Genomic DNA, 15,491 nt, shown 5'->3' on the forward strand with positions numbered 1-15,491 from the left:
TGGGTGATTTGATTGAACTTCGGTTCCTGGACTTTGCCCCTAGACGTCTAGTTCGGTGGGTCAGGACAGGATGCCCAGAATCTGCATTCTTTTTTTTTTTTAATTTTTTTTTTCAACGTTTATTTATTTTTGGGACAGAGAGAGACAGAGCATGAACGGGGGAGGGGCAGAGAGAGAGGGAGACACAGAATCGGAAACAGGCTCCAGGCTCTGAGCCATCAGCCCAGAGCCCGACGCGGGGCTCGAACTCACGGACCGCGAGATCGTGACCTGGCTGAAGTCGGACGCCTAACCGACTGCGCCACCCAGGCGCCCCAGAATCTGCATTCTTAACAAGCTCCCCAGATGATGTTGAAGGAGCTGGCCACTGTGAAGTCACACTACCACAAGCAGCAGTAACCTTTTAAATCCTTTCTAACACTGAGGTTCTTCAAAGCAGTGTTTTTCACAAACCATTCAGGCTATAAAAGGGGTTAACCGACTTCTTCTTTTCAAAGCCAGGTAGTGAAGAATTTAGGCTTACAGTCTCTGTCACTACTCAAATTGCCATTGTAGTGTGAAAGTAGTCATAGAGAATATGTAAATGAATGAGGTTGGCTGTATTCCAATAAAATTTTACTTATAAAAATAGCCAGTAGACCAGATTTGACCCAAAGCTATAGTCTGCTGACTCCTGACCTACAGAAATTGGTGCCATATAAAAATGAGTTTCTTTTTTTTTTTTAATATTTTTTTCAACATTTATTTACTTTTGGGACAGAGAGAGACAGAGCATGAATGGGGGAGGGGCAGAGAGAGAGGGAGACACAGAATCGGAAACAAGCTCTAGGCTCTGAGCCATCAGCCCAGAGCCTGACGCGGGGCTCGAACTCACGGACCGCGAGATCGTGACCTGGCTGAAGTCGGACGCTTAACCGACCGCGCCACCCAGACGCCCCTAAAAATGAGTTTCAAAAAAGCTACAAAACATATCTCTTCATGAGTAATTATGGCGCATAGTAGCACGTTAAAGACCCCGAGAAGACCCGAGAAGTAGAGATCTGTTTAATCTTGGTCTACCCAAAATTTCTTAAATTCATGTACCGCAGAACTTTCTAATTATGTGGTTTATTCCCATCCACTTAGAACTAAAGTTCCACAGAACCATTTGGGAACCATTAATTTGTATCTTACAAGTGGGCAGCATATATAACCCTTTGCATAAACTATCTTCTGAGAAGGCAGGAAGGAAACTTCCCTGAAATACTGGTCTCACTCAGGTTACTAGTGCTTACACTTAACTCATTTGACGTGGTGTCCTTGGTTCAGGTTGCTCTACCCAGATTGAAATGACAACACTCCCAAAGTAAATGCATTTGTCACATCCCTTCCCCCAGAGATTGTTTTAAATGCGAATATTGGAACAGAAGACCTGGAGATATTTGGAAGGGGTCACAGAAAAGATATCTCAGGAAGAAAAGTAAGTAGGAGGGTGGACATTCATTAATAAGATTTATTAAATGTGTGCCGTACCCCTACACTTTATCTAGATCAGTGGTTCTTCTTCTTCTTCTTTTTTTTTTAATGTTTATTTATTTTGGAGAGAGGGAGACAGAGTGCAAGCAGAGTAGAGGCAGAGAGAGGGAGACACAGAATCCGGAGCAGGCTCCAGACTTTGAGTTGTCAGCACAGAGCCCAGAGTGGGGCTAGAACTCATGAACCGCGAGATCATGACCTGAAGTCAATGCTCAACGGACTGAGCCACCCAGGCGCTGCTAAATCTGTGGTTCTTAACCGGGGGCAGTTTTGCCTCTCTAGGGACATCTGGCAATGTCTGGAGACGTTTCTGATTGTCATGACTGAGGGTGAGGGATACAGTATTGGCATCTAGTAGGGGGCCAGGGGGCCAGTGTGGCTGCTGAACATGCCCCACTGCACAGGGCAGCCTCACTGCCTTGGCCAACAGAGGATTTTCCTGCTGCAGACATCAATAATGCCACTATTGAGAAACCTTGATCTAGATTATCTAATTTCTTCCGTACAACAACCTTGTGAGGTAGGTGGTATTGTTTGTACTTTAAGGAAATGAGGAAACCAAGGCAAAGAGAAACGTAAGTCTTTTCCTCTGAGTTCCCCACAGTTAGTCGACGGTGTGAGCACACACCCTGAAAAGCTCATATTCAACCACGTGTGGCAAAAACAACTTTCCCTTCCTTGGCCATTAATAGTTCATGACTGTGAGGGCCTTACCACAGCTCCTTCTCACCCCCTTTTGTCACCCCACCCCCTTTCATTTGCTGCTTCTGATGCATTAGGTATGCAGCATTCACCTTTGTCCACCCCCCAAAAGTATACCTCCGATGACCACTAAAACCATCCTTATTTAACGTTTGAATTGCATCTGGTGCCAGCCTGACCGTTATATGTTCAGTTAGGTTTGTAACACCAGTCAAATGATTTGAACCTATTGGTCTTAGTTTCACCATCTGCAAGTGGGAATCGTAACAGTGTGTGTCCTTCCTATCTTGACTCAGTTCAACTCAAACAGAAGCTACGGGCCCAGGATTATGCATGGAAACTTGGGGACTCTAAAGAATGCAAACCTCCCAGGGAGAGTATGCTGAGGTGATGGGTTCTTTAAGGAGGAGGCACATTCCTTGTTTTTTATAAGCCTGTCCATCTCCAGTTTTTTCCAGCAGCCTACAGAATGCTGCCGAGTGTGAGAACGGGCCTCAGAGGGTCTGGACATCATCACCAAAGGGCAGTCGTTACCCCGATATTTGGCCTGGGGATAAGTGGGCCTGGAAGTGCCTGCGTGGCCGCACATCGCACAGTGGAAAGTTAAAAGTTTACGGGCAGAGCTCTTTCCAACAGAGCAACCCTGACAGATGTGACTGGGACGTGTGAGGAGACAGCGTGGGGCTTGCCTCGGATCCTGGAACTCTGAGTCGGTCAGGAGCTGTGAGGCCCTGATGCTTGATTTTGATCACTGCTAAAGTGAGCAGTGAATTTCAGACAGTCCACGAATAAGGAGGCTGTTGGTGAGAAGATGGCACCAGATGCAATGAGAAGATGATACCCTGTGGGTTACCACTAAGCATTGAAACCCATACTCAGAAAACAAAAGCAATGGCGTGGCGTGAATACCGCGGATGGCATATCATGGCGACCAGATTTGGGTGTGGCAAAGAGTCATGAACACTGGCCGCCAAGACTGGCCTTCCCTTAGTCTCTGTCATCTTCTCCTTCAAGAGATGTCTGCTGTTTCGCTCTCTCACCACCTATACTGACTCTGGTTGTTCAGTGAGTTCATAGTGAGAGAAGATACTCCTAGAAGTAGAAACGACAAGAGTCCCCAGTCTCCCGAAACATTCTTTTCAGAACCTCGAATCCTCAGGGAAATGAGCTGAACGCTGGGCTTTTGGTGTTCACAAATGCCAGGAATGGAATCGTTTAAAAAAAAAAAACGCATGCCCCATAAATGGCCACTTCCTCTGTTCCCACCCATTAACAAAATAAATATTGTGATGTCAGCGTGTGGTTGCAAGGTATCAGACTGGGGGATGAATAGGGAACATTAGGGCACATGCCCCAGGGGATTTATGGGGGCTGACTGGCACGTATGCACGAACGGAGTGAGGTTGTTGAATTATTTCATAGCAAGAGATATGTCACGTTATGGACATTTGTGATGAGTCACACTTTACTTGACTGTCGTACTAAATCACATTCCTTTTTGCTTTTGTTAAGTCCTGCCTTTATAGAGTTTCTAGAAGGGCAATCAGGGGAGTGGGAAGACATAAAATTGGGAACAGGTAAAAGCGGAGGTTCTGTCTTGGCTTTGCCACTTATTTGCTAGGTGATGGTGGACCAATCATTTATTTAGCTTTTCTAGACCTTAGCTTTTCTTGACAATTCAGTAACGAAATATTACCTTTCTGATGGGATTCGAAATCAAGGACATAATGAATGTTAAGTGCCTAGAATGCACTCGGCACTCAAAAATGCTGTTATTTTCAGTCGAACAGACATGAAATGATATTTAGCTCCTGTGAAATCTCTCTATTAGAGATACCTGGCCACGCCCCCAAAAGAAGGAAAGCTCTTCATTGTGATACCTGGTAATGCGTAGCCAGCATAATTGATGATAATTTCAACTCGTTAGTTCTTTCTTAGATGGCCCTCCGACCCTTCAGAGGGGGAAGATACAGAGCAAAGAAAGAAAGCTGGAGTCCCATTATAAACAGACTTACAAAAACCCAGATTTGATGATAGAGAAATTAGTGTTGAAAGAATTCTTGCGGGCACAGGGTTGACAGTCCTTTATGGGTGTAGTTGATCTGTTTCACGTTATCGTTTCTAGGTTTCTTCAACCCGGTGACTCAAACTGGGCTGCCCTCTTAGCCTGGGAAATCCCTACAGCGGAAACTGGGGGGAAAGAGGCCCTTTGTGATATTCTCACAATGAATCACCAGTGATTGCAGCCAATTCAATCTTGGATTCGTTCAACTATGTTACCTTGAAAAGTGGAAGCACCCTTGCCTTTCCCTTTTCCTTCCTTTGTTCGCCAGCCAGCCACAAGTCTCTGGGTCCACCACACCCCTCACCTCTTACACAAAGACCTTCAGCTTGGAAGTTGCAGCAGCCCCCCTGGGGAGGAGCCCGAGGAAGCCTCCCCACTCCATTCCCACCCTCCGGGCTTTTCTGGCAGGTGCCGATTGACCAAGTTTTCCCTTGGTGCAGCGTTCGTGTTTTGCGTTTCCTCTCTTTCAGTAACTCATGATTACTAAGGTAATAAGAATTGTTCTGTGGAGTTAGCAAACGCCTGGGTGGGCAAAACTTGTGCTCACGGTGAAGAGACTCTGAGAGCCCTTGGTTAAGAAAGCTCTTTGCAGAAGCATAACTAGGCTTTCATGCTGCCTACAAAACCCAGGAAGAAGGTTGAAGCAAACGAAGGCATCTGGTGGGATTTTATTAGGATGGGCTCCTACAGTGGTCTGTCTGGACTACTTGGGGACATGTCGGGGGGGGAAGAAGAGCTGTGATGTTCTGGCCTATCAATGTGCCTTCCCTCTGATCCAGGGAGCAGACAAAATAGTGCTTTGAGGAGGGCAAAGCTGGTGCTGCGACAGAATTTTTTAACTCAGTCCTCTTTGACCCGATTCAGCCAAAGAACTCCTGAGCCCCAGCTCTGGACGGTGTAGAGCTGCCTTAGGTTCCATCCCCGCCCTCCTGGGGCTGCCTCCTAGGAAGAGAGATGGACACAGAGACAGGATGTTATGACATACCTGCCTTTTCCAAATGCCAGCCTGGTGCTCAAAAACATTGAATAAACATACCTCACCTCCACAAATTCTGCCATAAAACCATACCTAACAAGAGGGTTGTCACTTGCTCACTACTTTTCCTTAAACCTCCTTTCTGTTTCTCTCTCTCTCTCTCTCTCTTTTGTTTTTCCTCTTTACTTAGCCTCACCCTCATCAATACACAGTGTGAAATTGTGGGTCTGATGTATTAGTTACATTGTTACAAATGCACATTAAAATAAATGCATAAGCAAGTAAACGTGTCCCTCCGTGTACTACATAGGCACCGTGCCTCACCTATTCCCAGCAGCGGGGGGAGACCACCCATGGGGAATCGTTGCCATATGCTGCGTGCTGCATGTAGGAACATGACAGAGATCTTCCAGAGGCGATGCCATGGAGCTGGGGAGGAAGGGGGGGTAGAGTGAAGTCAGAGGACTTCCCTGAAGATTCTGAACTGAGTTTCAAATCATAAATGGGAGTTTGCTAGGGAGTCCTGGGGAAAGAGTGCTCTCGACAGAAGGAGCAAACAGTGCTAAGTTTGAAGTATTAGAGAAAGGAGCGAGGGAAGGAGTAAGATATTCATTTGTCCGGTAAGTATTTCATGAGTGCCTCCTTCGAAGCCACATACGGCATCTGTTTATTTGTTAGTTCTGTACATCATTGGTTCTGGGAGGATATACCAGGAAGTGTGATGCATGGTGTTGCTCACAAGTTGCTTTTAATCTGCTTATATAGGTCACACACACACACACACGCACACACACACACACACACACACACACACACACACACACACAGGTATCCAGAGACAAACATCCAAAGAGAGCATATGATTAAGGACCAAAATAGTAGCACTGATAAGTTCCGTACTGAGTTCAGAGGAGAAATTCTGCAGATAGCCCTGGCTGAGGAAGGCGTCCGGAAAGTGAGGGACTTTGAAGCAGGGGGTAGAACTGGGAGAGTGGAGGAAACTGTTCTGGCCAGAGAAATAGGTCAGGAGGAACAGCTGCAGTGACAGGAACGCATTTAACTTGTCTTCACTCTCTGGCTCCTAGACCAACGGTTGGCACAGGCCCCTAATCCAGGTTCTTAACCCAGTGCCTGAAGGAATGTTCGGGGGTCTGTGACTCTCTGGGCGTTGCATGCAAATGTTGGTGTGAATTCATACGTGCGTTTTTCTGAGCAAATTATTTCTGGTTTTCATCAGATGCTCCAGAGAGTACCTCAACATTGCTTTGGAGCTTCAGCAAGTCTATTCTGATGTGCCTTTATCTTCTCCGGTGATCCCTGTTGTTGTTTCTTTAAAACTTGTGCTGCTTTTTTTTTTTATTATAACAAGTATCCAGTTTTCATAAACTTGAAGGACAACAAAACTTCTCAAAGTTATTGGATTCATGTGCCCCAGCGAGGTCAGACTGTGAGGCCCACCCAAGCTCTTAACCACCACAGTATCCTCCTTTGTTCAGTCTGGATTCACACAGTCAACCTCACCTCCACTGTTCACGCTTTTACTATTCTCAGCTTGTGAAACAACACTGAGTAGTTGGCCCTGGTCACTGACCTTGACGTGAGTGTTAATTTTCTCCTTTTGACACCTGATTTTACTACTCATCGTACTCTACTTAGAAGAGCCGGTCCTTTGGGAACTCTGGTAATGAAGCATGCTTTAAATACCTTCCATACATCCCTTTTTTTTTTTTTAACGTGATATTTCAGTACGATAGCTACACGGGAGCCCCACAAACAGCAGTGTCACCATTTTACAATCAATAGTTATATGAACCTGTTTGCAAAGCCACTGCGTACAATTTTCTAAATGAACTATTGTTCTCTTTCTTCTTATTGCTCAAAAGTAGGGAGAAGCTTATAACCAAGTCCCGCATTCCCATCTCCTAATTTCTTTTATAAACTCGTGGCCAATTATTTCTCCTCTTAGCCCCACTACTCACTCTTCCCACCTGGATTATTTTGAAGCAAATAAATCCCACATATATAATTTCACCCTTAAATATCTCAGCATCGTACAGGATTTAAAGTAGGCTTCGTTATAAATAGCACAGGCCGCTTGCCAGGTCATGGAAAAGTCTTGTGCTATATACAACCGCGTGTGAAAGAATTTTATTTAACCAGGGTCTTCGTTGCTTCTCTGAACATTCCTGTTTGGTAATTTCTGTAGGTTAAAAGTCTTTGTGATAATGAAGTCTGTCATACTTTTGAGGATCACTCTTGCTGTGAGGTGTAGTTTTAGTTAAATCAATTCAAGGGCAATTATGTGTGTATAGTCAATTCTGCTATAAAATCTGTTTTGAGAACGTGGATTTGTTCCAACTCCACGGATACGTTAAGGAACGATTCGGACATAACTGAATTGCATGTGTGCTTATGCATGATTTCATCCCCCAGGAAAGAGTAGGCGAGGACGGAAAGCTGCCACTTGCTGAACCAGATTGGGGTGAAATACATTTCCCCGTCCCCCTCCCCCCCAGACATCAGCATCCACCTCAGGCCACCCTGGGTGTTATGAGCCACACTATGTGCATCTGGTGCTACAACTGTCTGTCCCATTGTACGCAACGCTGCTTCCACCCACTGCGCAGTAGCCCACAGGCCGCAACCCTTCCAACGCCCATTTCCAGAGGCAAACGCCAGGTCTTTTTCAAGGCGAAGTGCAATATTTACTGCAGTATTTATGCATGTCTTTGGGTTGTTTTTTTTTAAGTTTATTTATTTATTTGAGAGAGACAGAGACAGCATGACTGGGGGAGGGGGGAAGAGACTGAGACAGAGAATCCCTAGTTGGCTCTGCCCTGTCAGAGGGAAGCCCCAGGTGGGGCTCGAACTCCAGAAACTGCGAGATTGTGACCTGAGCGGAAACCAAGAGTCAGATGCTGAGCCACTAAGCCACCCGATGTCGCGGTATTTATGCATTTCTTAACCATTTCTTAACCATTTCTTTATGCTGTGTGACTGTTTTTATGAGATAGCTAGCCTTTTTTTCCTTTAATGAGGCCTGGAAAAATTTTCAAGTGTTGTGTCCCTAACCTAGGGTTTCTCAATCTCGGTGCTTTCGTATACTGGCCTGGGTAATTCTGTGCTGTGGGAAGTGTTCTGTGCCCTGCAGGATGTTTACCAACATCCCTGGCCTTTCCCTACCCCCTTCTCTTTACCACTGCCCACCAGTGTGACAACTAAAAATGTTTCCAGACATTGTAATTGTCCCCTAAGGAGAGGGGTAAAATTGTATGGGATTTTGAGATTTTGTGAGAGATAGAGAAGCGCTGCTATAACCCCATGTCCCATGAGCCCTGTGGTATTTTTCAGATTACTTGCATAGCATGATAATTTTTAGGAACGTATGTACGTCCCATCATAGCAGAAGTGACTGTCCATATGAAATGAGTGTTTGAACATGAATGCTTATGCAGATCGTATTTATACGGCACTGTTGAATTCCCTTTACTTCGCATGGAGTTCAAAATGTAAATTTCTTTTTTAAAAAAATTCTTTTAACGTTTATTTATTTTTGAGACAGAGAGACAGAGAATGAACGGGGGAGGGTCAGAGAGAGGGAGACACAGAACCCGAAACAGACTCCAGGCTCCGAGCAGGTCAGCACAGAGCCCGACGCGGGGCTCGAACTCACGGACTGTGAGATCATGACCTGGGCCGAAGTCGGATGCTTAACCGACTGAGCCACCCAGGTGCGCCTCAAAATGTAAATTTCTTAAATGAAGAGAATCACTGACTTCTAAAAACATCTTTGCTTTCAAAGTACGTAGACCTTCAACCATACAGAATCATATAACCAAAAAAATGTTAACAATAGCTATTATTTTTGGATATTCCTTAAGAACCAAGCACTGTGGTACGAGCATTATATTTATATTTAACCTTCACAAGATCTCCTTCCAGGAGCCACTGTCTGTCACCCCCGTTTACCAGGAGAGAGCTCTCTGAAGGAAAACTGAGTCCCTGATGAGTCTGGAGATTGGCCTGGGGTCAGCCATATAACATGGGGATAGTAAGCTTCAGGACAGTGTCTCTAACTCCCAAGTCTTCGTCATCATGCCTCTGGAGCCTCCTTACTTAAGGACATCAGCAACTATTTACTGAGAACCTCCTCCTTTTACCAAAGCCGTGACTGTGGCATTGGTAACATAGCAAGTAGCTGAAAAGCCAAAATGCTCAAATGAATTATTTCATATTAACTATACTGAAGCCCTATGCTGACATTAAAAATAAGGTTGTAGAAAAAGAATTGTTTGGGAAACCTTCATGCTTTATTTACCCAGCAGCATATGTATCTATTTCTCCTAAGAAACACAGAGAAGGTAGCATTGCAGATCTGGAAGCACCATTATCATCTTCGCGTGCTAGGATTACTGATGATTTCTGGCCTCATCATTTTGCTTAACCATATTTGTGAAATCTTCAGATGAACATGTCTATTATGTATAATATGTAATATTTAAAGAAACATGCTTTTTAAGAGAAAAGTGAAGCCTGAAATAGCACAAGAGATAATAAAAGGGGACTAGACACTTAATGAGTTCAAGTTGGATTAAATTCTAGAATATAGAAAGGGTTTGCAGATGTGATTACAAAACCACTGTCAGCAGTCTTAGAGAAATCAGAGACTGGGAGCAAGGCCAGGGAATTGGAGACAGGAATATGTTATTCCAGTTTTCAAAAATGAGAAAAATGTGGGTTCTAAAAGCTAGAAGGCAATGGATATAGCATTCAGAACTCCATTATTAAACACACCCTTCACGAACGTTTGGGAAAGAGAGCTCAGCCACAGGCAGCCAGGAGCTTGCAGCGGTCCAGGTCGTGCTGGCCTCAGTTTACTTCCTCTTTCAAGACTTGCTTTTTGGTAGACCAGTAAAAAATTGCAGATATGGTGCATTTCAATTCCAGCAAGAGTATTTCCTACACAGGTGTGGGCTCCTTGTGCAAAGTGTGGACTACATGATAATTTGATGAGTTAGATTCACAGCTAACTGAACGAGTCGTATTAATCACCAGTGGCTACAAATTGTCTGAGCAAGGAAGGTACCGTGCTGATAAGCCTCTACACACACAGCCTTGTCCCTGGGTGCCATTGGCTTAGAAAGGCTGTCATATTCTGGAAGACACACAGTGTATAAATAGCAGACTCGTGAAATGTGCTTTTACCTATTATTTCATATTGCCTTCCTAGAAAATAAGTAGGGATTGAAATGAGGGCTTTAATTGCAGGCCACAGGTCTTTGTCTCCTGCATTAGGTTGATCACTGATTCGTTCACAAGGAAGCGCAGAACTAGTCACATTGGAAGAAGACATACAGCTGGGGGTTTGGACCCCCTGTCCACACCACTCCTTCCTTTCCTCTGATTGTAGGAGTGGACTCTCCCACTGACAGGGCTGGGGCAGAGGACCAGAGACACATGGGCAGGAGTCGAAACCACACTCCAGGCCTCTTTCTCCAAAAATATATTTGCTGAGGTCACCATGAAGTTCAGCCCTTTCTGTACTTTCCGTGGACTTTTTGCCTGAATAACAAAGAGGACTTTGGCCCATTTATTTCATTCGTTCTTTCAGTTGCAAATAAATCTTTGGCCAAAAAAACAAACAAACAAAAAAATCCTTCTGGCTGGAAAATAAAGAATGTATCACTTTGTTAAACTTTCCTCAACAATGGAAGCTGGAAGGAGAAAAGAGAGAAAGAGGAAAGAAGGGATGAGCAGGGAAGAAAAAAAAAAGGAGGGAGGGGAGGAGAAAAGGGAGAAAAAGCAGAAGGGAAGACGGAAAGGAGAGAACAGAACAAAGAGTGAGAAAGGAAATTTCTTCTTCGTGTGATATAATCAAATCAGTTTTTTTTTGTTTTTTTTTTTAATTTTTTTTTTCAACGTTTATTTATTTTTGGGACAGAGAGAGACAGAGCATGAACGGGGGAGGGGCAGAGAGAGAGGGAGACACAGAATCGGAAACAGGCTCCAGGCTCTGAGCCATCAGCCCAGAGCCCGACGCGGGGCTCGAACTCACGGACCGTGAGATCGTGACCTGGTTGAAGTCGGACGCTTAACCGACTGCGCCACCCAGGCGCCCCTCAAATCAGTTTTTAAGGCAGCAGCGGGAAAGAAAGGGGTCGCAATTTCCCCAGCTGTTTGGTCTGGGATGCAATGTAAACAAGTGTCCCTCCTCCCCGGTCAGGCCCCCAGGAGGCTGTGACTCTCAAGGGGGCCCGAGTGCCTGCTTGGCCAAACCCAGGGGCACTTTCAGAACTGCCCCTGTTTGCTGAGTCCGCAGGAGTCCTAGAGCGGAGGTGGGTGGGATTTGACCCCTTCTCCTCTTCATTCTTTTGAAAGCCAATAGCAGAGTATGCCAGTGAAGGGAGATATCCTGGAACACTCGAGGTCAGCTCTGATTAGGAAATTGGGGCACAGTTCACAGATCCTTCCTGACTGCAGCGTTGAGTTTCTAGTGAGGGTTTTTTTTTGTTTTTTTTTTTTTTTTGCTGGTGGTAGGAAATGTGCACGATGAGGATTTGGCCAGGCATAGAAGTGAGGACTCGTGGTCTGCTGGGCTTAACTTTATTTTCTTCTTCATCAAGAATACATCCTGGTACATTTGCATCAATGGAATGTTCTGCAGTCATTAGAAAGGATGATATGGACTGCAGAGCAAGAGAACTTAGCGGAAAAAGATGCCCGCGGTGTATATCTGTTACGGAAGCACGAGTGTAATACGACAGAGTTAACTTTGATTTTCTCTGGGTGGTAGGATTGCAGGTGATTTCTAAATTTCATGGTTTTCTGCGTTGTCTGTTTCTATACTAATAATTATAGCTAATGTGTATGGAGGTTTGCCCATGTGGGTGCCATTTCCTGTGGGTATGATGCCAAGAATTTCCTAGCAATCACTTCACTGGCTCCTTTGCCAAGAGACCAGTGAAGTATGTACTATTATCATCCTCATTTTACTGATGAGCCAACATAAGCCCCTTTAAGGTTATGCAGCCAGAATGCACCAGAAGACTGCCCTCCAGTCCACACTAAAGCCCACTTAGCACCACCTGACCATACTTGTTTAATGAAATCAATAAAACTTTTTCAATGAAAACATATCTTGACAGTTGGTTAAATCCAATTTTGAACAAATGCAGCTATTTTTTTGAGAGAGAGAGAAGAGAGAGAATGCGAGCAGGGAAGGGGCAGAGGAAGAGAAAGACAACCTCAAGCAGCCTCCACACTCAGCACCGAGCCTGACGTAGGGCTTGATCCCATGACCCTGGGATCATGACCTGAGCCTATACCAAGAGAGAGACACTCAACTTACTAAACCACCCAGGTGTCCCCAAAATGCAGCTATTTAAAATGAATTGGTAGACAAATAATTCAGGTTGATGCAAAACGGTCCTGCTATTCCTTTATGTGAGAGCACAGACACACAGGCCTCATTCCATTGCCTGTGCCTCTATGTAACCCTAGAAAACGTAAGTGTCTGTTCTGGTATTTTAACTGCTACTCTTTCAGTGTGGGCATGAGGGTAATTTCGTACTCTTTTCTTGCTAGTGTTTTCGAAATCTCTGTAGAAAAAGGGTAGCAATCTCTCCCTCTGCCTTCCTGACACCCAGCGCACCTGCCTGAACACCCTTTTGTGAGCTTTTTGAGTAATAGCTTCTCATCCATCCCCTTCTCTCCCCTGGGAACTGCCACTCCATGAGCTTCAGCCTTCTTTGGCCAGAATCTGAGCTGGGGCCTTAGAGACGAGGAACAGAATCCAGAACATCCAAAAGAGTTGGCAGAACCCTGCAATAGAAGCCAGCCTCCCAAGTTTCACATCTCTGTTTTGTTTGTTCCGCGGGGCAGCCCACAGAGGCCAAAGCCAGGCTTATCAAAAGGGGATTGTTAGAAAGGCTCTTGAATCCCAGGGCTCAGGGTACAGGACCTGGCCATTTGACAGTTGAAATTTAAAAATCATGTCAAGATTTCTGCAAGGGTTTCCATGAGAAGCAGCTGGAAAATGTCTCTTGGGGCACCTGGAGGGCTCAGTCAGTTAGGCGTCTGACTTCAGCTCAGGTCATGATCTCATGGCTCGTGGGTTTGAGGCCTGCATCAGACTCAGTGCTGCCAGCTCAGAGCCTGGAGCCTGCTTCGGATTCTGTGTCTCCCTCTCTCTCTCTGCCCCTCCCCTGCTCACATCCTATTTCCCTGTCTCTCAACAATGAATAAATGTTAAAAAAATAAATAAATAAATAAAAGAAAAAGCTTTCTAAAAAAGAAGCAGCTGGAAAATGTCTCTTGAACCTGAAAGACTGACTGTGTATTAGTCAAAGAGACTCAATGCAAGCCAGGTGCCTAGCCCTTACACTTGCTGTGCACTTTGCCTGAAATTCCATTGTTCATAGCAGAACTATTTATTAGGTGCCTCCTGTATACAAGATACCGTTTCAGGTGCTTTGGAGGCAGAAGACAACAAAACTGACCCAATCCCTGTCTCCGTGATGCTTGATGTTCTAGCCCTTCTACCTTCTTGGCTGCTTAGAGATCACCTGCTCATATGTTAAGACACAGAGTTTTAGGCCCACCCTGGAGACTTCCATGATCATGTGGGGGGGAAAGGGTTAGGCACACTTTTCTCAGATTCCAATGTATTTTATTGGCACCTGTTTTCTATTATGTAATTTATGATAGATGTGTTTATTTGTGTGTAATGTAATTATTTGTTTGTGTCTTTTTCTCAAAGACCATGAGCTTGAGATACCTGGGTTCAAATCCAGTTTCCACCACTCAACTAGCTGTGTGACCCTAAGCTGTGTAACTAGGCTCTTGCAAACAGAAATGGGGGCAGGAGTCAGGTGCGCTGCCTTTACTCCTAGGCCTTTGATCTTTGGGCATGCTCCCCTTTGCACTCCCTCCCCCCTCCTCCCCTTCACTCCAACCCCCACTAGCTCCAACCCCCACTACTACTCAGATTCAAATATGGAGAATTTAATTTGACTTCAAATTCAACCTTCTAAGATATGGCGGAACAACAACAGGCAAGGAACTTTGGTTCCTCAGTGATCCTGTTGGGGAACAGACTGCCATCCTAGACACTTTGTCTCGGGACTGTTAGATGGCACAGAAATCTCTCTATTCTTTCAACGACTGTATTTTAGAGGTTTCTTTGTTACAACAACCAAGCCCTTGCCTTTGCTGATATGGGGGAATATTTTGGTTTCTCAAGTCATCTCTAAACACATGGCGATCACATTTTTTTACCACTGAAATTGTGACAGTTTGTGAGAGTGAAGGAGGTGCTATTAATAAGGATTCGGGATAATGAGAGCAAAATAGTCTACCTGTTTTTAAGTAACTTCCAACCTCTTCTAAGATGTAACATTTACTTGTTGTTGTTGTTGTTGTTTTTTATTTCATTACTAGGATGGGGAGGAAGGATGGAGACTGGCAATATTATTAGTAGCATCTGACCAAGGCAGGGGCGGGGGGGCGTTATTGGCTAGAAAGTTGCTGGTCTTTGCCTAGGGAGCGCAGACAGAATTGCCATCCCCAGGGGATACAGATATGGCAATTAGCAGCCCTGCAGATCCATATCCTTTGGAATCTTAGGTGAGCCTAAAGGGATTTCTAACATGTCTGGGAATATTTGATGGCTTTAAGGAGCCACGAATATCTTCATTTGCATTTGAGTGGAGAGGAACCTATAGGTGCATCTTAAAATTCACACAGAGATGGGTAGGGGGAAATGGATATGAGGATGCCCACGGTGCAGTCTCACGTTCTGGAACTGAAGCCTCTAGAACCCTTTCCAGACAACCTTTGAGACATAACAACCCCAGAGTGTTGCATCAGGGGCTAATTGGCAAAGTGCTGTGTTCAGCTTGAAAGAAGGGCATTGTCCCTACAGGCTGGAACTGGACTAACTGAAAAATGGCAGGAAATTCAGAAAGCCCCAGTGCCCACTGGGAACTGCAGAGCTGGCAGACTGGTGAACATCAGAGCTCAGTTCTGCACCTGTTTCTCCCTACATGATTTCACATATGCCCATGGAAACATGCATTACTTGTTCAATGAAACGGGTTTTCTTTTTTAGGATGATAAACATACCACCAGAAAATCAGGCCATCGGGTTGATACACAAAGAAAATGTGCCCTTGAAATGATTCCCATCACTTAAAATTAGCAGAATGGTTTTCAAGACCTCTTCATGAGGACTAA

At 44.9% G+C, this 15,491-nt stretch overlaps 1 protein-coding gene across 3 annotated transcripts in view; it reads right to left on the reverse strand.

Moving 5' to 3' along the window:
* Window positions 1-1,753: 1,753 nt before the first annotated feature.
* The window catches only part of LOC121016759 (uncharacterized), a 231,994-nt gene continuing 218,256 nt past the window's right edge, over window positions 1,754-15,491 (reverse strand). The window contains exons 4-5 of one of the 3 annotated variants that reach the window (XM_040454530.1): window positions 5,583-5,687; window positions 1,754-5,224 (exon numbers count right to left, since the gene is read on the reverse strand). In XM_040454530.1, the coding sequence (XP_040310464.1) occupies window positions 5,118-5,224; window positions 5,583-5,687 (212 nt within the window). In that variant the 3' untranslated portion in view covers window positions 1,754-5,117. The remainder of the gene's footprint in view (window positions 5,225-5,582; window positions 5,688-15,491) is intronic. The other 2 variants (XM_040454525.1, XM_040454527.1) reach the window with 2 other exon arrangements.

This window comes from Herpailurus yagouaroundi, unplaced genomic scaffold (genome assembly GCF_014898765.1).
Source record: "Herpailurus yagouaroundi ecotype Mexico unplaced genomic scaffold, PumYag 213, whole genome shotgun sequence".
In the NCBI taxonomy this organism is placed as follows: domain Eukaryota; kingdom Metazoa; phylum Chordata; class Mammalia; order Carnivora; family Felidae; genus Herpailurus; species Herpailurus yagouaroundi.